Consider the following 19,602-nt stretch of genomic DNA (forward strand, 5'->3'; position numbering starts at 1 on the left):
CCCGATACAACCGAGCGAGCAACCAAACTAACCGAACCTAGCCAACCTCCTCGCCCTGATCTCCTCCGGACTCAGCACCACCTCCTCTTCTTCCTCTTCCTCGTCCTCGTCCTTCTGTTCCTCCTCTGATGCCTTCGTCGCTCCTCCTCCTCCCGACCTCGTCGACGTCGAAGCTGCAGCCGCAGGAGCAGCAGCAGGAGCAGGCACAGGTCTCGGAGGAGGAACGACCTTCGGAGCCGGACTCGTCCACCCATCCGGCAGCCCTTCCATCGAAGCCTTCAACGCTCTCTGAAGCTCCGCGTCCTCGTCGTCGTAGTCTCGATCTCCTCCGCCTCCGCCTCCTCCAAAGCCTTGATGACCATCGTCGCCGAAGTCGAAGTCTCCGCCGAGGAAGGAAGCGTTGGTGGAAGGATGGAGAGCCGGGATGGGTGGTGGTGGAGGGAGAGGTTGGGCTGCTTGAGGTTGAGGTGGAGGAGGGAGGGAGAAGGTGTCGAGTTCCTCTTCGTCGTCGTCCTCCACTGGTTCGTCGTCGTCCTCTTCCTCTTCTTCCTCCTCCTCCTCGTCGTCGTCTTCCCCATCCACCTGCATAGCACGACGAGCCTCCCTGGCTTCCGCTCGCTCCCTCTGCTTCCCATCCCGAATCGAAGCCTCGATGGCGCGTCGCATCTGTTCCTCGTCCTCGTCGTGGCGGCTTCGTTGACGACTGGGGAGAGCAGCGACGGGTCTGCTGGCTTGAGCGGAGGAAGAGGAGGCTGAAGAGGAAGGGAACTGATCGTCGTCGAAGTCGAGAGCTGTGGGATCCCCTTGTCGTCGAGGTCGTCTCGAGCCTGCTCCTCCTCCTCCTGCAGCGGCTGCTTCCGTTCGTTCGTCGACCTGAGGGACGTTCCCACTTCTCGAAGCTCCCTGAGACCCTAATCCTCCCGTCTGAGCTCCACTTCCACTCCCACTCCCACTCCCGCTCGCGACAGCAGCAGCGTATCCTCCGAACCCTCCTCCTCCTCCTCCTCCTCCTCCTCCTCCTCCTCCTCCGAACCCACCCATGCCCATGTCGAAGTCTCCTCGGAGAGCGGCTGCTTGTTCACGCTGGAAGGCTTGGAGACGAGCTTGGTTTCGAGCGAGGGAGAGAGCGACGGGATCTTCGATCGGGGGAGGTGCTGAGGGCGGGTGGGAGGAGGAGGAGGGAGTTCCAGGGGAGGAGTCGGCCATGGACGCGGCGAGAGCTGCTTGGAAGGCTGCGTCTTCGTCTGGGAGAGGTAGAAAGCAAGGGAGAACAAGAGGAGAATCTAATCAGCTTCTAGCTCTACTTGGTATCGGAGGTTTTAGAAGCGAGAGAAATAAAAAGGAGAGACTAGCTCACCTTCGAAGTCTCCACCACTCGCTGCTCCAGAGAACCCAGCACCTCCATCGCCACCACTCCCTCCACCCAACCTCTGACCAGTACCCCTAAACGAGAAAGACGACGAATTGGTTTCCCTGTTGGGAGGTCCGAGGCGAGCAGAGACCTCGTCGGCGGACGTGTTGGGAAGAATCGATTCTCCAGCGGCGACGGAGGCAGGAGATTGAGGAGTGAGAGGTCGAATCACGAAGACCGAGTAGCCTTCATCCTCTGCAGACTTGATGACCATCGAGAGGTAGGTCCCAGAGATCCCTGGGGTGTGGATAGAAAACAAGCAAAGGAAGGTGAGCTCTCAAGTTCGGGTCGCGAAGAAGGGCGAGGGAACGAACATTGAGGTGTCGGGAAGAACGAATTCAGGTTGTACCAGCGTTCCGACTTCTGACCGAACCGACGAAGGCAAAACCAGTGCGACTGGAGGTTGAGGATGTAGGCTTCTTGCTCTCTGTGGACGAAGAAGAGAAAGGAGATGGTCAGAGGGAGAAGATGTCGAGGGGGGGTCGAGGTTGAAGGAGGAGCAGAAGGCGAGCTCTCATGAATGCTGAACTGACTCAGGCTTGTCCCACTTATCAGCCATATCCTCGCTTCTCCATCTGTCGAGAGAGAGGTTCCACACTTGAAGGCATCGGTCTAGAACTGGAAAGAGAGAGGAGGGAAGGGCAGTCAGTGTGAGCTCGAGAAGAGCGGCAGGAACGACCACCAACCTTGAACGCTGAAGAACCCTGAGAATCAAACCAAGTGTATACAGTTCAGCTTGAGGTGTGTGCCGAAAAGTGGATACGGAGATACTCACCGCTGTCGTCCATGTTGACCGAGATCCTTCGATCTTCGTCGAGCTCAGCGTTCTCCTCCTGATCAAGCTGGTTTGCGATCTCGGCCATGTCTGTAGGTTGGAAGTAGCGACCTTGGAGCAGGTTGTTGAGAGCATGTTCTGTAGATAGGATGAGAAGGAGCGAGGCCAACGAGAAGGACGAGGGACGAAGAAGGGAGGGAAGGAAGGGGAAGGAACGTGTCAGCTCGAGCTCAGCTCCCCTCTTCTCTCCTTGTTTCGACGACCTCTCCACCCAACGCGATCCCTTCGACAAGTTAGAAAGAGCAGAGATTAGACTCACGACCACACATCTGCGAGTCCGACTCTTGCGTCTCGTGGTAGATTCCTGGAGAAAGAAGGAGGGAAAGAGAAGGGAAAGGGTGAGCGAGCGTCTTCGTGGAGATGGTGCGCTCTTCCTCCTCTTCCACGAGCAACGAGGGGGGTTCACTCACTTGGAACGAGATCCATGTTAACCCAAGGTGTTTCGTTCAGGTTGGACCTGGCAGAGGGAGATGGAGAGATTCCGAGAGAAAGAGGAGGATGGAAGTTGGAAGTGGAAAGGAGGACGTTCGAGAGGTCGTCATGGATCTGAGGTTTCAGGCTCCGCTCCCGTTTCTTTCTGATATCTTTAAAAAATCGAAAATGTCCAAAGGTCAAGGCTCGGATATCCGAGTCCTTAAAATCTTCAGATCGCGCTGTTTCCTGCAAAAATTCGAGTTCCAGCGGCGACTCAAAACACTCGACGCCTTCAGGCTTCAGCCGAAGTCAAGCTCAACCTCCTTCCTTCCCTCTTTCTCCTTCAACCAGAACGACCTCCTCTTTCGTGAATGAGAGCTCAAGCCATCCTCTCCGCTCTCTCCCTCTCTTCTGTCACTCAGCTTCCTCTATCAATCATGGACTCCTCGGCGACGGTCTCACGCATACGGGAGGTTCGCCTTCCTTCCATCGAGCGCTCTTTCTCCTATCGTCTTTCTTCATCCTGACACCTCCCTGTGTCCTCTTCTCACTCCTCTCAGGCTTTAGGACCTTTTCCACTCGGTACTCGAGAACTCCCTTACGTCGCTTCCCCTCTCGCCGCTTTCACAAAGGGAAACCAAACAGAGGAAGAGCTCTTCCTTGGACTCGACTTCAAGGAGGGAATGAGCGAGTTTCCCAGCTCGTATGCTGTCGACGGCAAGGCTACTTGGGGTAGATTTGAAGAGGATGAGACTGGGTGGGTAGAAGTTGGGTGGGAAGGCGTAGAGTGAGTATGTTCGCTTCGACATCGAGGGGGGGGAAGAGGATCGCGAGCTCGTCGAATCGGGCTGACCATCTCCCCGTCGTTCTTTTGCTTACTCTGCTTCTTCAGCTGGGCTCAACTTCGTAGAACTGAAGGATGGGCCTCTCTTCAGTACCTCGCACTCCTTCGAACGAATCTTACCATCTCAGGATCCTCTCCGTCCATCCCCGTCAACCTCGACCTCACCCAAGCTCACTCCTTCGCCATCATCCCCAAAGATCGTCCAGTGAAGACCGCCGTTCGATGGCACACGGGAGACATTTACGCCTACTCGGACTTTCAGGCCTCCTCTGCTGGATTTCCGAGCAAGCTCGCTGGTTGCGTAGAGGAGCTCGAGGTGGGAGAGTACTGGTTGATGGTTCGAGGGCTGTACGAGACGAGTGAGTCGAGTCTACTCGACTTTGTAAAAATCTGACCACTGACTAGCTGCTCTCTTCACTCGCTCAGGAATGTTCGGAGACCCGAAGGAGTCTTCGCCAAAGATCAAGTTCAGATTTGGAGCCGAGGCCGTCTCGTCGTCCTCTGTTCTTCTCGGAGTTGAGGACGCTCAGATCGGATTCCCAGACGTTGTCGACGGGTGGTTGTTTGGAGAAGTAGCAGGTGTTGCTCTTCGAGCTGGAAGTGGGAAGGATGGAGTCATCGTTCGAGCCATCGAGGTCGTCGAGAAAGTCGAGGTGAGCTCGACGCGTCTTTGCTTAGCCTGCTCAATCAGCTCCCTCAACTCATTTGCTCGGTTTCTCGTGGCTCTATCAGGGTGTCTCACTCTCAATCTACCCTTTCGCCTCGCCTCTAAACCTCCTCCCTTACCAAACTCGGCCCCTCGCTCTCTCAATCAACCAAACGTCGCGTCTCCCCTCGAACATCACGTCCCTCACTCTTCGCGTCACTCTCTCTTCCCTCGTCAGCACTATCGAAACGACATCATCTCAGTTGTACATAACTCTACCCCTCAATCATCGCTCGCACTGGTCCTCCAACCCCATCTTCTATCCAGCCCTTCGATACACCTACCTCGACACCGACCTCACTGTTCAGTACGCGATGGTTCAGCCGCCGCTTCTTCCCTCCGACGGTATCTCATCGGCAGTCGTCTTGGCCACGCACGGAGCTGGAGTCGATACGAGTAGTCCTTTCTGGACTGAGGCTCTCGGAGAGAGGAGAACTGGACTAGGGTGGGTTGTCTTTGCGACGGGAAAGACGCGTGGGTTCTTTTCGCTTCTGCTTCTCGATGGTGTGAAGATGTACTGACGATCTTCTTATCTTAGCTTGGGGATACGACTGGCATGGAGCAAGTGCTGAGAGCGTCTTCGCTGCTCGGAAAGCTTTGGAGAAGGTGGTCGTTGAGCTGAAGGTGAGGAGGAACGAGAAGGAGGACTGGGGACTCTCCGACAGAACTTTCCTCGTCGGACACTCGAACGGAGGTCAAGGAGCGTCGTATCTACTGGAACGGTACCCCGACGAGTTTCTCGGAAGCATCTCGGCTGCTGGCTACCTCAAAATCCAAAGCTACGTCGCCTTCACCCAATGGTCGTCTTCTCACTTCGTCGATCCCTCGCTCTGGGGGATCCTCCTCTCGTCCCTGGCTTCCTTCGACAACGATATACACGCTTCAAACGCAGCTCATCTGCCGTTTATGCTGGTTCATGGGAGGGAAGACGACAACGTGAGCTGTTCTTCTTCTCGTCTTGCCCATGTCATCGAGCTAACGCGTCCTTCCCCGAACAGGTACCCGTCTGGCATTCAAGAGAGCTCAAATCTCTCGTAGATCGATGGACTGGGAATGTCTCATCTGTCGTGTGAGTGTTGTTCTCCCGAGATCATCCATCGCTTTGAGCTCACCTCGACGCGCTCGTTCTTTTCTTCTTTCAGCCTCCAAGAAATCCCCGAACAGTCCCACTGGTTTGACGGAATCCTCTCTTCTCCTGAAGCTCGGTCGTTTCTCAACAAGCAGCTCGTTCTGACTGGACCACCAAAGGACGCCTACCTCAAGGAAGGATTCACGCTCACTTGTGCCAACGTCGACGAGAACGGTTCGAAGGGAGGCTGGAAGATCCTCGAGTTGGATCAGCCTGGGAGGTGAGCTCTTTCCTCCTAATACTTTTGGACTTCAGAGTGAACCATTCGTTTTCATCGTTTCCTTCTCAGACTCGCACGGCTACAGGTTTCCCCTCTTCGAGACAACGACGACCTCTCGACTCTTCGCCTCAAAACGACCAACACCCGCCGAATCTCCTTCGCACCATCCTCCGCAACCAATCTAGAATTCCCTCTCGCGACACTTCACATCGACTCGACCATCCTTCCTCTTCCTTCACATCTCTCGACCTCGACGGATCTCATCACTCTCCACCGACCTGACCCGTCCTCCTCCTGGACCCTCCTCGACTCCTCGATCTCTCCCACCCCTCCTCCTCGAGTATCCGGCCCCATTATACGGATTCTCACCTCGGAAGGTCCCCTCGTTCTGGTTGTTCCATCGTTGGAGTCGAGGCAAGAGGTCGAGATCGCAAAACGGATCGCTCACGACGCGTTCGTTTACGCTCGACTTGATGCCGAGATCGTGAGCTCGGAGGTGGCAGAGAAGAGAGTCCTTGCTGGCGGAAAGGGACTGGAGGGAAGTTTGGTGGTTATTGGAGGTTGGAGGAACGCGTTTGGGAGGTCGTTGAACTCGACAGCTGGTGAGTCGCGTCGTCCTCGTCCTCTCTGCTCCATCTGCCTAACACGCTCTTTACCTTTCCTCTCAGTATCGTTCCCTGCTCTCAACATCTTTTCTGTCGCCACCTCCTTCGGACCCAGGACCTTCGACCCCAAGAACTCACCCTCGACCGGTCTCCTCTCCCTTCATCCTCACCCGACGAACGGACGAGGTTTGGCTCTCCACCTCGCTGGCACCGACCCAGCTGGTCTCGAGCGTGCCTATAGACTCTTTCCGGTACGAAGTGAGTCACCCTCCTTCTTGAGGGCAGGTTCTACGCAGTTGAATCGAAGCTTCAGTGCATGGAATTGAATCGTCCTGGCCTTTCTTCTTCGTCTCCCTTCAGCCGGTACGCCTCTTCCCGATTGGATCGTCATTGGTCCTCAAGCCGACTGGCAAGGAGCTGGAGGAATAGAAGCTGCTGGGTGAGCGCTCGTTCTTCCATTCAGAAAGAATATTCAGTCGAGGACGCGTCTCGTTTTCATCGCTGACGTTCTGCTTCGATTCTTCAGATTCTTCGGGCCAGATTGGAAGTACAACGAAGGCATGTCTTGGACCTCATGAAATCGATGAAGCTTCGCCCTTTCTCAGCTCTTCGGACAGCAAGACCTCGCCGTTTCCGCATCTGGACGGAAATCAATCACGCTAGTCTATCGTTTCCCCATCGTCTCAGATCTAAACCAAACCACCGACGTAGCCTTAACTACCCCCTCTTCTAACCTCGCAACCTCCTCTATCCCCTTCTCTCCTCGCTCAAACATCACCAATCCACCTTCGGTCCTTCCAAGCACGGCGACCCATTCCCCCTCTCCTCCCACCTCTCCCATCCCCCTCAGATGACTCCCTCCCCCGTAAACCCATCCTTCTGGAGCACGATTTACTTTTCCTCCGGACGTGGGAGAGACGAGAAAGACGGCAACTGCGTCACGCTCGGGAAGAGGGGAGTCGCGGTTGGTGCAGAGGAGGAGATGAGGCGAGGAGGGAGAAGTCGACGGGAGGAAGAGAATCTCGGATGCCCCGAGAAAAGCGTCGGGTGGGTAGTTGGGAGGTAAAATCGAGATGGTGTGGAGGACTATCGGGGGTTTGAGGGAATCGAGAGGCGGGAGAGAGTGGACGACGAGGGCTGAAGCCATTTCGGTGAGCGTGTAGAGGAAGTTGCCTGGTCGGAGAAGTGTGAATCAGACTTGAATAGACGGAGAAAACAAATATTGATAGGTTCGGCTCACCATCAGGGTGAACAGCAGAATGTCGAGGTCCCTGGCCGTCTTCGAATCCATCGACCTTTCCTGCGACGATCCATCGTCCGTCTGCTCCTCCCTCCCAGAGCAATCGCCAAACCAGGTTTCCTCCCAGATCGGGAACGAAGATCTCCCTCTCCTCGTTCGGATGCAGAACGATCTGATGAGGATGAGGAGCTTCTTGACGTTCGTGATTGAGAGGCAAAGGAGTGAAGGGGAGGTTGAGGATTTGGTTCGGAGTCGGTTCCGAGGTAAGAAAGAGCCCTGTTTCGACATCTAGGGGAAGGTAGGTGACTGATGAGGAGTTGTACTAGTGGTGGAAGAGGACGAGATGATCAGTCAGAAGGAGAGGCAGCACAACGGAGGGAGGAAGAGCTCACATGAGCGACGACGAGACCGCTTCCGTTTTTCATAACTGCAAAGCTGACAGGTCCCACTCCCCCACTAGCAGCTTGACTCTTCACCTCCAGCTTCCCTTCCCCGTCGAGAACCCTGAGAGCGAAGATCTGATGAGCCTGATCCTCCTCTCGCGAGTGAGAGTAGACGACGTCGGGAAGGTAGCTGGAGGAGAGAAGAATGGAGATGGACCGTCAGTTCTCGACCGTCAGCCAGCTTCGAAAGTTGCAACAGCGCCCACGGATGCTTCTCGACCCCTGAAAAAGGACCAAAAAAGGGGAAAGATCAGAAAGGCATCTAGGGAAGCTCTGGATCTCCACGACGGAGAAGAAGGAAGCTCGACGCACAGGCGCACGATTCAGCGAGTCGGAACGTGTTCTTGAGCTCGAGAGTCCTCTCCTCCTCGTTGAACACGACCAAGTAGAGGTCCTGGGTGTGAGATCCAAGAATGAGAAGGACTGGCATCCTGAGACGATGACGGTTCGAGGAGAGGAGGGGAAGAGGGTGAAGACTCGAGCTCACCGATCCTTCCTTCTTCTTTTTGGCCCTCTTATTCTGCCCTCCAGCTCTTCTTTCTTGTTTTTTTTTGGACTCCCCGAGATCCTGAGACCGTCGAAGAAGCGACTCGGAGTGAACCCGGCAATTTTTTCATCTTGTCTTAGTGCGTCATCGCTCTAAATCCCCAGTTGACGCAGATCGAAGCTCACCTCCCTCCTCCCTCCCTCCGAACGTCCATCCTCTCTCTCTTCCCACCTCAAAACCATCATGTCCAAAGTCATCGTAGTGAGTTCTTATCTCTCTCCCTCATTCTTCTCCTTTCCCTGCTGATCAGCTCCCTCTGTCTAGGTAACCGGAGCGAACAAAAGCATCGGCCTCGCCATCGTCCGTCAACTCCTTCTCAAGGCTCCTCCCAACCCTCGTCTCAAGATCTACCTCTGCTCCCGAGACTCATCTCGAGGCCAAGCTGCTTTGGAAAGTCTCAAGGGACAGGAGAAGGGCCACGAGGTTGTGCTGGGAGAGTTGGACGTTGGCGACGAGAGTGGGGAGAGTGCAAGGAGGTTGAAGGAGAGGTTGGAGAAGGAGGATGGGAAGGTGAGTTTGGGCTCTTCCTTTGGCGTCTCTCGAGGAATCAGGTCGCAGGAGTTGGTAGATGAGATGGTGGAGTACTGACCTGCGGGGTTGTTGGTATGGATTTCGTTCGGAATGCAGATCGACGTCCTCGTTTCGAACGCAGGAGTTGCGACGTCCGGACCTGACTTCAATCGAGAAATCCTGGACTGGACGTTCGCTGTCAACTACCATGGCACCAAGAAAGTACGTAGTTCTTCCCTATAGCTCAATTGAGCTCGTCTCCATAGTACTGATCTTCTTTTCGCCTTCAGGTCATTCAAACCCTTCTTCCTCTCGTCGAGAAAGCTCCTGAACCTCGACTCGTAACGGTCACCTCCATGGCCGGCTTCTCGGGTCTGATCAAGGACGAGAAGGTGCGAGAGAGGTTCACGAAAGAAGATTTGACGGAGGAGGAGCTCGAGACTGCGATTCAGGAGTTCAAGGTTGGTCCTTTTTTCGATCCAGAATCGACGACGTGTTTCCATTCTTTTGCTGACCTCTCTTCGCCCTCTTTCCTCCTTCCGATCAGGATGCCGTCTCCAAAGGGACTTGGGAGAAAGAGGGCTGGCCCTCTTCTGCCTACGGCATGTCGAAGTGAGTCCTTCTGCTCTGCTTCGTTCGTCGTCGCGACCCTGACCCTGACTTTTCCTTTCTCTTTTTCCCGACGCAGACTCTCCCTCAACGCCTACTGCTTCCTTCTGGCTCGGAAATACCCCAAGATTTCCATCAATACTTGCTGTCCGGGTTGGGTGAAAACTGATGTCAGTCTTCTCTCTCTTCTCTTCTCGTCGCGGCGACGACGACGCGTTTCATTCTTTCTCCCTTCCTCCTTCCCTTTTTTCTCAACGGCTCCTTCTTCTTCCCACTTCGAACCAACTCAGATGGCTCCCAAAGGAACCAAGACTCCAGATCAAGGCGCTCAAACTCCCGTCAAGCTCGCGTTGGACGACCTGGGAGGAGTGACGGGCAAGTGGTGGCAGGACGAGAGGGTGAAGCCTTGGTAGGTAGCCTGATGCATGGAACTAGATTAGAGATGCTAGAAGCGTTCATTAGGAAGGCCTTGAGTCCAGTTTCGCGAGCACTGAGTCCCCAAGAGCAATCTCCTTCAGCCGTTGGCGACGCGTCGTTTTTCTTCTCTTCGAAGGAGTCGACCTCGCCCAAAAATGTAATCACTCTCATCGCGGAGATGAAAAATGTTCATCCTCCTACATCTGAGAAACTCTTCAATCCATCTCATCTGCCGCAAGAAAGTATTTCGAGTCCCTTTCTTCTCCCCCCATCCTTCACTTTCCTCGTCATCCGAGCTGTCGGGAATCGCACCTTACTTTTGAAGAAGGGGCGACGTCCTTCCTTCTCTCCCAACCCTCATCTGCCTCTACCACTCTCTTCGAAGCGCCCTCATCTTCACTCTCAAACCCTCAAATCAAAATGAAGGTAAGTCTTCTTTCTCGTTCTCTAGCCTCAGCTGAAAGGAGGCAAGCTCGAAGCTGACCTTTCCCTCCCTCCCTCCCTCCCTCCCTCCCTCCTCCCTCTTGATCAGCTCATCACCCAAGGTTCGCCGCCCTCCTCGTCTTGAGCGCCCTCAAAAATGAAGAATAAAGCTTACCTTTGTTCTGGCCACTCTACTTTAATCTCACAGAGGAAGCCGATGCTCATCAAGCCGCCGTTGTGCGAGGAGGAGTCCGAGGATTGTTGACGGGAGCCTGCGTTGCCATTCCAACCTTCACCACTGCCTACTACAAGACCACCTACTACAGGACTCTTCCTTTACCCCTCAAGGCCTTTGGGTGAGTTACTCTTCAATTTCGAGCCTTTCGGAGGCGAAGACGAGCTCTCTGTGCGTCCCCAAAGTCGAAGCTCACCGCGCCCTCCTCCCTTTCTTTAGAGTCGTCATCGTGCTCGTTCCCTCTATGATTATCTCAGCTGAGAAGGCTGGAACGGATTTCGAGAAGGCTCAGTGGAGGGGATCTGGACAGGACGAGCTCAACGCTATCGAGCTGAGGGAGAGGAGGAAGTGGGAGAGCATGAATCGGGAGGAGCAGATCAAGAGTTGGGCGAAGTGAGTCTCGTTTCGCAGTCTCTGTCTCGAATGAACAAGAGCTGATTAAAACACCGTCTTCTTTACTTACAGGGATCATCAATACTCGCTAGTGGGAGGTGCCTGGGCTGGTAGGTAGCTCTTCGTGAGACGTTGAGGGCTGAAAGATCGAGCTCACGCGACTCGCTCTTCTTCTTCTTCTCAGTCGCTATGGTTGGATCCTTCGGCTTCGTCTGGCGTCGTCCAGGACTCACGACTGTTCAGAAGCTCATCAACGCTCGAATCATCGCTCAAACCCTCACCATCGGACTGATGCTCGGAGCTATGGCGTTGACGTACGTTGATCCTGAGCACACCCCTCCGAAGGTCAGTTCTTTCTCTCGCGCCGTCTCGGATCATCTTCTCTTCGAGTTCCTGATCTAAGCTGATCATCTCGTTCCTTCTTCGCCCGAAATAGGAGCCTGATCATTCGTGGGCGGACATGCTCGAGCGCGACGCGACGGACAAGGAGAGGGCTGAGCGTGAGCAGGCTAGGGAGAAGCTGCTGAAGGCTCACGAGAAGTTCAGGGAGGGTCAGAAGGCCTCGGCGAAGGTGGTCGCTTAGAGGGAGCCAGACCAAGTTCTTGGACAGGTCGAGTCAAGTCGAGGTCGGACGGGGGGAGAGAGCTCGTCGCCTCGACTCTCCTTCTACCCCGTCGTTCTCTTCCTAGCTGTAACCAATTCCTTATCTCTTTCGTAGTACGATCCTAATGTCCCTTCACCATTCACCGAGCAAAAAAACACACCTGCAAAACGGTGACGTTGAGTTCGCAAGGCCCTGCGGGGGAAGGTCGTCTTTCACTCGAGGTCAAGGTGTCCCTGTTTCCCTTCCATCCTTCACCCACTCCCCTTCCCTTCCTTTCTCCCTTTTCCCTCCCTTCAACTTCGAAAAGCGTTCGTCTATCGAGGCTATGTCGGCCTTTGAGCCTCAATCTTCACGACCTCCGTCCGAGTATGCGTACGGAGGGGTTCAACCAAGAGGAACCCCGACTTCAGCAGGAGGAAACCGTCAGAGCTCAGCAACGGCCAGTATGTACGGAAATCCAGCTCCTCCGCTGCTAGATCAATCGTGAGTCTCATCGTCTGTCCTGCTGGGATGCTCTCTGATGCTTTGGAAGAAGGTCGGGAGGGAGGAGGGAAGAAGGGGAGGAGGAGGAAGAGAAGGAGGAGCTCGTCCTGTGGTCTTGGGAGAAGAGAGGCCCCAAGCTGTTTTTCTTCAGGTTTACCTCTCTACTAGAGATGCTACCGCTCTCCAGAGACTCTATAGATCCTCTAGGAGTGCTTCGCCTCTCTGTTTCTCAGCATTTCATAGAGAAAACAAGCTGACTGACCTTACGTCTTCCTCCTCCTCCTTCTCCTCCTTCCCCCTCTCTCCTTCACCTCCTTCACCTCTCGCTTTCGCCTGTCACCCACCTTCCCTCGCCACCAACCCCTTCCAGTCATCTTCGTCCCGGAAACCAAGCCGCTCTCCTCTCCCACGCCAAAACTCTCGAACTCTACCGAACCAACGCAAAGAAGACGAACGATCCAGAGGTCATCTTCGAATTCGCCGTCTTCATGATCGATGCGTCCAAAAACCTCACTTCCGACACCCCAGAGAACGACGTCGCCGTCGAGGAGAAGAAGGAGGATCTCATCAAGGAAGCCGTCGTCCTGCTCAAACGTCTAGCGGATCGAGGTCACCCTGACGCTCAGTACTTCCTGGCTGACTGCTACGCCAACGGCATCGGAACCCTTCGAGGGAAGCAGGACTTCGATAGAGCGTTCCCTCTGTTTATGCTCGCTGCGAAACATGGTCATCCCGACGCTGCCTACAGGGCTGGAACGTGTTGTGAGAACGGGTGGGGTTGCAGGAGGGAGAGTGCGAAGGCAGTGCAGTTCTACAAGTGAGTCCTCGTCTTGTTCCTCCTACCGTCTCTTCGAAGCTCCTTCCGATGAGAAGTTGGTCTGCTGGGTCTTGTCGATGGACTTCTGGGATCCTTAAGAGATGGAAGATAGCACCAGATGGAGTAGAAGAAATCACGAGCTTCGACGAAGAAGGTCGAGCTCAATCTCCACGACGAAGAGCTCATTCGGCTGACACGTCCCTCTCGCTTCCTCCCCTTCCTTCCTCCCTCACAGGAAAGCCGCCGCTGCTCTTCATCCTGGAGCGATGTATCGACTGGGAACCGCCGAGCTCAACGGAAACCTCGCTCTCTCGAAACGTCCGAAGGAGGGAGTCAAGTGGCTCAAGAGGTCGACCGAGCACGCGACGGAGGAGTTCCCTCACGCTCTTCACGAGCTCGCCCTCCTTCACGAACGAGGAATCGACAACGTCCTCTTCGTCGATCTCGAGTATGCTGCCGAGCTCCTCGCTCAGGCTAGTGAACTGGGATACGCTCCCAGCGCTTACAAGCTCGGGGAGTGCTACGAGTACGGGAAGATGGGATGTCCTCAGGACGCGGCTCTGTCGATACACTACTACGTGAGTCGATTGTTCCTTCTCGTCATCTTCTGCTTCTTCTCGAGCTCGAGCTGACTCTCGTTCGATTGATCACTCTCAGAACATCGCTGCTCAACAAGAACATCGAGAAGCTTGCTTCGCTCTCACCGCTTGGTACCTCGTCGGATCTCCTGGAGTGCTCCCTCAGTCGGATACGGAGGCTTATCTCTGGGCGAAGAAGGCTGCTGAGGCTGGTCTGGCGAAGGCTCAGTATGCTGTAGGATACTTCAGCGAGGTGAGTCCCTCCCTTCTCCGAACTCTGCGCTCTCTCGTTCGAGCTCAAGCTCACCTCCTTCCTTCCTCCCTTTCCTCCCGTCTTCCTTCCCCGCTTTCCTTCCCTCTCTCAAGGTCGGAATCGGAACCCCTCCCTCTCCTCAGGACGCTCTCAGCTGGTATCGACTCGCTGCCGACGCCGGAGACAAACGAGCAGCTCAACGGTTACGGTCGAACAGCTCAGCCGTCGGAGGAGGAGCAGGATCGGACACGAAACGAGATCGGAACGCCGAGAGGTTGATGAAGGATAGGAGGAACGAGTCGGGAGATGCTCCTGCTGAGGCTGAAGGGAAGGAAGGGTGTAGCATCATGTGAAGAGGGAGGCAGGTGATCGAAACGAAACGAACCAAACCACTTTTTTGCTTTTCTGGACCCTCCCCTTCCCTCCCTCCCTCCCTCCCTCCCTCCGTTCGATTTCTCGCTCTTCTCGCTCTCTTGCTCTTTACGCCCTGACGACTTCCTTACTCCCACTAGCTTGCTACTTTATACTCTTGGACTTTCTACCCTTCTTTTCTCGAACGATCTCTCGCTCGTCTCTCGAACATGACTCTCTCTTCCTCCCTCCTCCCTCCCTCCCTTACCCTTAGACCTGACGACATCCTGTTTGCTTGCATTTTCATTTCGATCTCGATGGGTCATCGTTCCTTTCTTAGTCGAGGGGTGTCGGGAGTGTAAGCTTTGGAGGCTAATAGAGGGTTTCTTGGGGAGGAGGGGGTGAAGGCGAGGTCAAGGGCACCAATCTCGTTCCTGGTCCGTCTCCCCTTTCTTTCCCTCTTCAGCCCTGCTTTTTTTCCCTTTTCACCTTCTGACTTGCAACGCCACCTCCCCTTCCCCTTCCTCCCTCCCTTCTTCTCCCTCTTCTCTTCTCTTCTCTTCCCTTTCTCCTCTCTTTCTCCCAGCAGCTCGCCTCCGAGCGACGCGTCCTCGTCTCCCTCATTCCTTGGATCCCTCCCTCCCTCCTCATCGACCCTCTTTCGCCACCGTTCCTTCTTTGCGCCAAACTCGACTCGACTCGACTCGACATGTCGTCTCCTCCGTCCTCTCCCACTCACGCCAACGTCCATCCCGTCGGTACTTCAGCTCTTTCAACTACTTTCCTCGTCGCTCGAAAGGTCTCGTCGTCGTCGTCGTCCCGCTCTCAAGTCCCCCGCCGTTCCTTCCCTCCAGACACCTTCTCCTCTCGAATCAGAACATCTCAACCTTCTCCTCTCGGTCCCAAAGGAGGCCGAAACCTCGCTCGACCATCCTTGGAGCACAAGGAGGAAGGAGACGACTGGAGCTCGGATGATGAGGAGGGAGGAGGAGGAGGCGAGGAGGAGGTAGCCTCGACCACCGAAGACGACGACGACGACGACGGAGACCTCGGAGTCGTCAAGCGAGCCCGATCGAGGAAGTTTGCGAAGGGAGTTGGGAAGATGAGATTCTTCTCTGCTCCGAACGGAAGGAGGAGAGAACGAACTCCTTCCTACTCGCCCAAGAAGGACAACAAGAACGACGGTCCTCCCGCTTCTCGACTCGCCGCCTCCTCCTCCTCTCCCTTCGTCTCCCCTTCCCACTCCCTTCCCTCCTCTCCCAGCAAACCCCTTCGAGCCACCTCAACTCCCTTTACTCCCACAGCTTCTCGAACCCTCATCTACTCTGCTCCTACCACTTCTCCCTCTCAGCATCCGACCAAACAACCCTCGTTCAGCCCGGAATCAATCGGCTCAGGCACCACCTCCTTCCAAAACATCTCCTCTCCCACTTCCTCGCAGTCCTCCTGGTCCCTCATCACTCCCGGGATCCCTCAGACCGACCTCTTCGACACCAGCATCGACTCGATCATCATCGTCCACGACCCGCCTTCCATCTCGGACAAGTTCCTCAAAGGTCCCTCGACGACGGCCACTCCCGCATCTCTCCCTACCGTCATCACCACCGCTCCCACTCCTACTTCTCTCTCTCCCTTCGCCAGACCCTTCGTCTTCGCTCAAACTAGGGTTTACCAAGTCGAGAGGTCGATCGGGTTTGCGGAGTTGATGGGTCGAGGGATGGGGAGGGAGGTCGCGTCGTCGTCTTCGTCGTCGATGCAGGAGAAGGCAGGAAGTCCCGAGAGACAGGTGTTGATCAAGGGAATCATGAGAGCGGTGACGCCTTCGAAGCCTTCGAGGGAGAAGGTCGCGGAGAGGATGGCTAGGTTGATCATGAAGAGGTCGGTTGGGTTGAAGGGAGCGGAGGAGCAGCAGGGAGGTGAATGCATCGCGGTCATGGTCGGACCTGAGTCCCTTCCCTACGCTAGGAACCCTTCGTGGGTCTTCTCCTCTTTTCTTCTTTTCTTCTTTATCTTCTTTCTTCCCGAGCCTCGTTTGCTGACCTTCGCTCGCTCTCTTCGTTCTCGTTTCCCTCTCTCTCTCTCGCAGCGGAGTCGATGGTTCCGTCGTCGGTTCGGACGGTCGTCTCAACGTCTGGACGTCTTCTGCTCAGGATCCTGAGTCCGAGGTGAGTTTCCATATCTCTACTTTCCTTCTTTACATCTCTCTCGTAGAGCAACGACTGATACTTTCGCTTCGCCTCCTCCTCTCTTCTCAGTACGTCGAGACCTTCCAACGACGACCGGGATCCTCGAACTTCGGCCTTCGAGGGAACAGCAGCCTCCTCCTTCGAGGAAACAACAACAACGACTCTGCTCAAGCCTACTCCCACCCCTCGGTCTGGCGAATCCAACCCCACGGTCGAGGTCGAATCATCCCTCAAGTCCAAGAACAACAACGACCTCCGACCCTCCCCTTCAGGTCCTCTCCTCTCGTCTCCTCCGTTCACCCTTGCCCTTCACCTTCGTTCTCGGTCTCCTCCTTCGACAGCCGAGCGTGCTTCCCTCCTCCTCGATACGGACCTTCGCCCACCGAATTCTCGTTCCCGGCGCTTCCTCCTGTCCTCCAACAGCCCTACCACCAGCAACAGCAACAGCAACAGCAACAGCAGCACCTTCCTCACCAGCAACACCAGCAGTACCAGCATCCCCAGCAGCCGATCCGATTCGAGGAGATGGCTCATCAACAGCCCCGACAGCTCTCGAACCAGGAGCTTTTGGAGGTCGCGTCGAACCTCCTCGGAATCGGACTCGGTCGACCAAGCGCGTTCGCTCGAAGTCAGTTCTCGGGATCAGGAGTCTCGACCCCTTCGTCTCTCGGACCCGACCTCGAGAGACAGGCTTCCCATCTCGAGAGACTCCTGCTTCTCTCCGTCTACGCCAACAGCCTTCGATCCGCCTCGGATTCGGTCCTCTCCACCCTCCCGACGAGAGACGCACCCACTCCTCGATCCATCTCGAGTCCAGTGCCAGGATCATCTCGACTCGAAGTCCCAGCCATGGCTCCTCCTCCCGTCGTTCAGGAATCCACGAAGGAGACTTCCGTCCTCCTCGACGTCGTCGTCCCTCGAGTCGCTACTCCTCACCCTCCCGGAGTCGTCACCATCCCGCTTCCTCCCATCGGTGGTGACGTCGCCATCGCCAGAGTCGGTCAGCAGCAACCTCAGCCAACCGTCGTCGAGGAGACTCGACCTCGAACGGAGACGTATCAAGTTCGACGAGACGACTCCGCCGCTCGATCCCGAGCCAGCACCCTCGACAGTCGATCCCCTATCGGTTCCGCCATCCACAACCACTCTCAACACGACGAGAACTTCATCTTCCTTCGAGCTGGGAAACCTCCTGGATTCGCCGCCGGAGGAGCTCGACGACCTGGTCCTCGAGCGGGTCTTCCTCCTCGAACGATGGCGATGCGAGCTATCGACGCGATGACGAAGGCTACGTTGAGGGAAGGGAAGGGTGGAGGAGCGCTGGTTGCTTCGGAGAGGAAGGAGGTGCTCGAGAGAGGAGAGAAGGTCCTTCTTGACGCTGAGGAGGAGATCGTCGTCGCTCCGGTTCAGGTTGGGGCTCTGTGGAAGGTTCGAGCTCCTGTTGAGCAGGAGGTGAAGGTCGCTGGAGCGGAGAAGAGGGGGAGGAAGGAGGTGAAGGAGAGTAGTAGGACGGCAGATGGGTTCTTGACTGTTGGGAGTTTGAGTGCCATGTTCGGCGAGGTGAGTCGACGATCCATTCTCGATCTCTTTCCCTCCACTTCGACTGACTCTCTTTCCCTCCTTTGTTGCTCTCCAGTCCTCCAAGTCCAACGTTCCCTCTTCTCTTCCTACTCGACCTAAGCAAGATGTAAGCTCCCTGCTTCTCAGATCAAACCGGACGAGGAGCTGAACGAAACTGACCCGTCGCGTCTCGATCTTTCGTCTCGCAGAAGCCCAAGTCGTTCGTCGCCGCTCTCTCCGTTGGACTTCCAAAGAAGCCTGACTTCCCCTCTGTAAGCCTCTCCCTTTTCCAACACCTCGTTCCAACTCGATTCGAAACTGACTTGCGTTCTCGTCTCGTTTCTTCAGACTTCTCCTCTCCCGTCTCCCACTCTCACCACTCGAGGTTCTCGATCTCCCTCCGCCGTCGAAGCCGTCGTCGCCACTACCCCCGTCGCACCCCGAGCCAGCATCGCTGCTCCTTCCAAGACCAAGGACGCGAAGTCCAGGTCGAGGAAGCAACCTTCCATCGGATCCAAGGCTTCCGCGTCCGCGTTGAGGACCGATGGAGGAGCTCGCTAGATTACCCCGTTCTTGGATTCGCATTCGCACTTGTTTCACTGTATATCTCTTTGTTCTGCTTCTTTATTTGTTCCTCTCTCTCTTCTACGTTCTCAGGCTGTTTTCGTCGGTCTTCTTGCTAGGTTTTTGCACTCTCGCACACGGTTTCGTTCAGACTTTCTCCCTCTCTCTCCCTTGTTTTCTTTTCTTCTCCTCTCACGAACTCTTCACCAGTACTCGCTTCTTCGCCCGCTTACAGTTTTGCTCTCCTCCCTTCCTTTTTGGCTACCCTCTCTCTCTCTCTCTCTCTTCAGCTTCTCGCATCGCATCGTTCTCCTGCTCTCGCTCTCGTTCTTCCCTCTCCCGCCCTCGCTCTTTCCCCTTTTCTTTTTTACAGTAACGACCTTGACTACTCCCGTTTGATTTGGTTTGTCTCTTCTTCTCCAGCGACGAGTAGTCTTTCACGAATGATCTTTTGATTCTTCATTCCTTATCGGAGGAGAGGTGACATCAGGGAGAGAAGGCTGCTGGACGGACGGAGGTTTGGTCGAGGGAGTCGAAGCCGCCCGGCGCGTCCTACAGCGGTTTGCAAAATGAGTGCGTCTCCCCTCGCCCTCTTCTTCTCTCCGCCGATTTTACCCCAAATCGCTAAATAATTCCACAGACCACCTACGTACATGATTTTTTTTCCAATGGGTTGGAAATAAATCAAGATACTCCCCAAAAAATCCACGAGGTCGGGGAAGTCGTAGGGAGCGAGAAATTTGACCTGAAGAGCGGCGGGAGATCGCGCTTGTGCAGCCTCTACAAACTTTTTTTCGCGGCTTAGCTAGTTCTATGGTAGGTCGAGTATACATACTAGCTCGTCTGAATGAGCAAAATTGGGATGTACATGTTGATGCTGGCTGCAACGAGGTCAGACGGCCTCCTCGAGCTCCTTCCTTCGCTCAACGATCTGTCGTTCTGAGCTCTATACTTTGGCTGGGGAGCCCATGTTTTTCTCAAAGTGAGATTGGGTATGCCAGTCGAGCTGGGTGTGAAAGATCTAGGCCTGAAATATTGTAGGAAGCGGTAAAAGACCAAAACGTTACGGAGGAGATCGCTCAAACTTTCTCTCGCGATTTCTCGCTCCCTACGACTTCCCCGACCTCGTAGAATTATTTTGGGGGTTCTTGATTTATTTCCAACCCACTCGAAAAGGAATTATATACGTAGGTGGTCTGTGGAATTATTTAGCGATTTGGGGCGA

At 55.2% G+C, this 19,602-nt stretch overlaps 8 protein-coding genes across 8 annotated transcripts; 6 read left to right on the forward strand and 2 right to left on the reverse strand.

The window, feature by feature from the left end:
* Window positions 1-27: 27 nt before the first annotated feature.
* BDY24DRAFT_413464 (josephin domain-containing protein) lies at window positions 28-2,672 on the reverse strand (the record flags this gene model as incomplete). The annotated part of the gene is made up of 8 exons (XM_076643190.1): window positions 28-1,244; window positions 1,358-1,648; window positions 1,726-1,838; window positions 1,945-2,029; window positions 2,098-2,115; window positions 2,187-2,324; window positions 2,506-2,550; window positions 2,657-2,672. The coding sequence occupies 8 exons, from the start codon at window positions 2,670-2,672 to the stop codon at window positions 28-30; spliced, it is 1,923 nt and encodes a 640-aa protein (XP_076498482.1).
* A 341-nt stretch (window positions 2,673-3,013) lies between these two features.
* Window positions 3,014-6,765, forward strand: BDY24DRAFT_382543 (alpha/beta hydrolase family protein). Its single transcript, XM_076639535.1, has 12 exons — window positions 3,014-3,133; window positions 3,221-3,447; window positions 3,553-3,863; window positions 3,931-4,157; window positions 4,237-4,684; window positions 4,749-5,146; window positions 5,209-5,279; window positions 5,353-5,559; window positions 5,629-6,161; window positions 6,228-6,422; window positions 6,525-6,603; window positions 6,691-6,765. Exons 1-12 carry the CDS (start codon window positions 3,032-3,034, stop codon window positions 6,740-6,742), a joined length of 2,850 nt encoding a protein of 949 aa, XP_076498483.1. The 5' UTR covers window positions 3,014-3,031; the 3' UTR covers window positions 6,743-6,765.
* BDY24DRAFT_382545 (lactonase family protein) lies at window positions 6,711-8,301 on the reverse strand. Its single transcript, XM_076639536.1, has 5 exons — window positions 8,160-8,301; window positions 8,054-8,069; window positions 7,797-7,977; window positions 7,405-7,726; window positions 6,711-7,337 (listed from the first exon to the last, which is right to left on the reverse strand). The coding sequence occupies exons 1-5, from the start codon at window positions 8,275-8,277 to the stop codon at window positions 6,829-6,831; spliced, it is 1,146 nt and encodes a 381-aa protein (XP_076498484.1). The 5' UTR covers window positions 8,278-8,301; the 3' UTR covers window positions 6,711-6,828.
* A 151-nt stretch (window positions 8,302-8,452) lies between these two features.
* BDY24DRAFT_382547 (uncharacterized protein) lies at window positions 8,453-9,956 on the forward strand. Its single transcript, XM_076639537.1, has 7 exons — window positions 8,453-8,595; window positions 8,659-8,904; window positions 9,022-9,126; window positions 9,195-9,365; window positions 9,452-9,516; window positions 9,593-9,683; window positions 9,804-9,956. The coding sequence occupies exons 1-7, from the start codon at window positions 8,578-8,580 to the stop codon at window positions 9,924-9,926; spliced, it is 819 nt and encodes a 272-aa protein (XP_076498485.1). The 5' UTR covers window positions 8,453-8,577; the 3' UTR covers window positions 9,927-9,956.
* A 259-nt stretch (window positions 9,957-10,215) lies between these two features.
* Window positions 10,216-11,726, forward strand: BDY24DRAFT_359966 (HIG1 domain-containing protein). The gene is made up of 7 exons (XM_076637857.1): window positions 10,216-10,356; window positions 10,463-10,475; window positions 10,562-10,709; window positions 10,808-10,981; window positions 11,054-11,091; window positions 11,166-11,326; window positions 11,418-11,726. Exons 1-7 carry the CDS (start codon window positions 10,351-10,353, stop codon window positions 11,562-11,564), a joined length of 687 nt encoding a protein of 228 aa, XP_076498486.1. The 5' UTR covers window positions 10,216-10,350; the 3' UTR covers window positions 11,565-11,726.
* A 304-nt stretch (window positions 11,727-12,030) lies between these two features.
* Window positions 12,031-14,069, forward strand: BDY24DRAFT_406341 (putative protoplast regeneration and killer toxin resistance protein; the record flags this gene model as incomplete). The annotated part of the gene is made up of 5 exons (XM_076642702.1): window positions 12,031-12,068; window positions 12,439-12,885; window positions 13,121-13,463; window positions 13,543-13,716; window positions 13,830-14,069. The coding sequence occupies 5 exons, from the start codon at window positions 12,031-12,033 to the stop codon at window positions 14,067-14,069; spliced, it is 1,242 nt and encodes a 413-aa protein (XP_076498487.1).
* A 420-nt stretch (window positions 14,070-14,489) lies between these two features.
* BDY24DRAFT_439753 (uncharacterized protein) lies at window positions 14,490-16,041 on the forward strand (the record flags this gene model as incomplete). The annotated part of the gene is made up of 2 exons (XM_076644467.1): window positions 14,490-14,504; window positions 14,657-16,041. A coding segment is annotated over exon 2 (1,263 nt), but the record flags the coding sequence as incomplete, so codon positions are not given.
* A 651-nt stretch (window positions 16,042-16,692) lies between these two features.
* BDY24DRAFT_382553 (uncharacterized protein) lies at window positions 16,693-18,723 on the forward strand. The gene is made up of 4 exons (XM_076639538.1): window positions 16,693-17,813; window positions 17,890-17,940; window positions 18,023-18,085; window positions 18,162-18,723. Exons 1-4 carry the CDS (start codon window positions 16,779-16,781, stop codon window positions 18,372-18,374), a joined length of 1,362 nt encoding a protein of 453 aa, XP_076498489.1. The 5' UTR covers window positions 16,693-16,778; the 3' UTR covers window positions 18,375-18,723.
* The last annotated feature ends 879 nt before the right edge of the window (window positions 18,724-19,602 follow it).

Source organism: Mrakia frigida, assembly GCF_051309035.1.
Source record: "Mrakia frigida strain ATCC 22029 unplaced genomic scaffold BDY24scaffold_8, whole genome shotgun sequence".
Taxonomy (NCBI): Eukaryota; Fungi; Basidiomycota; class Tremellomycetes; order Cystofilobasidiales; family Mrakiaceae; genus Mrakia; species Mrakia frigida.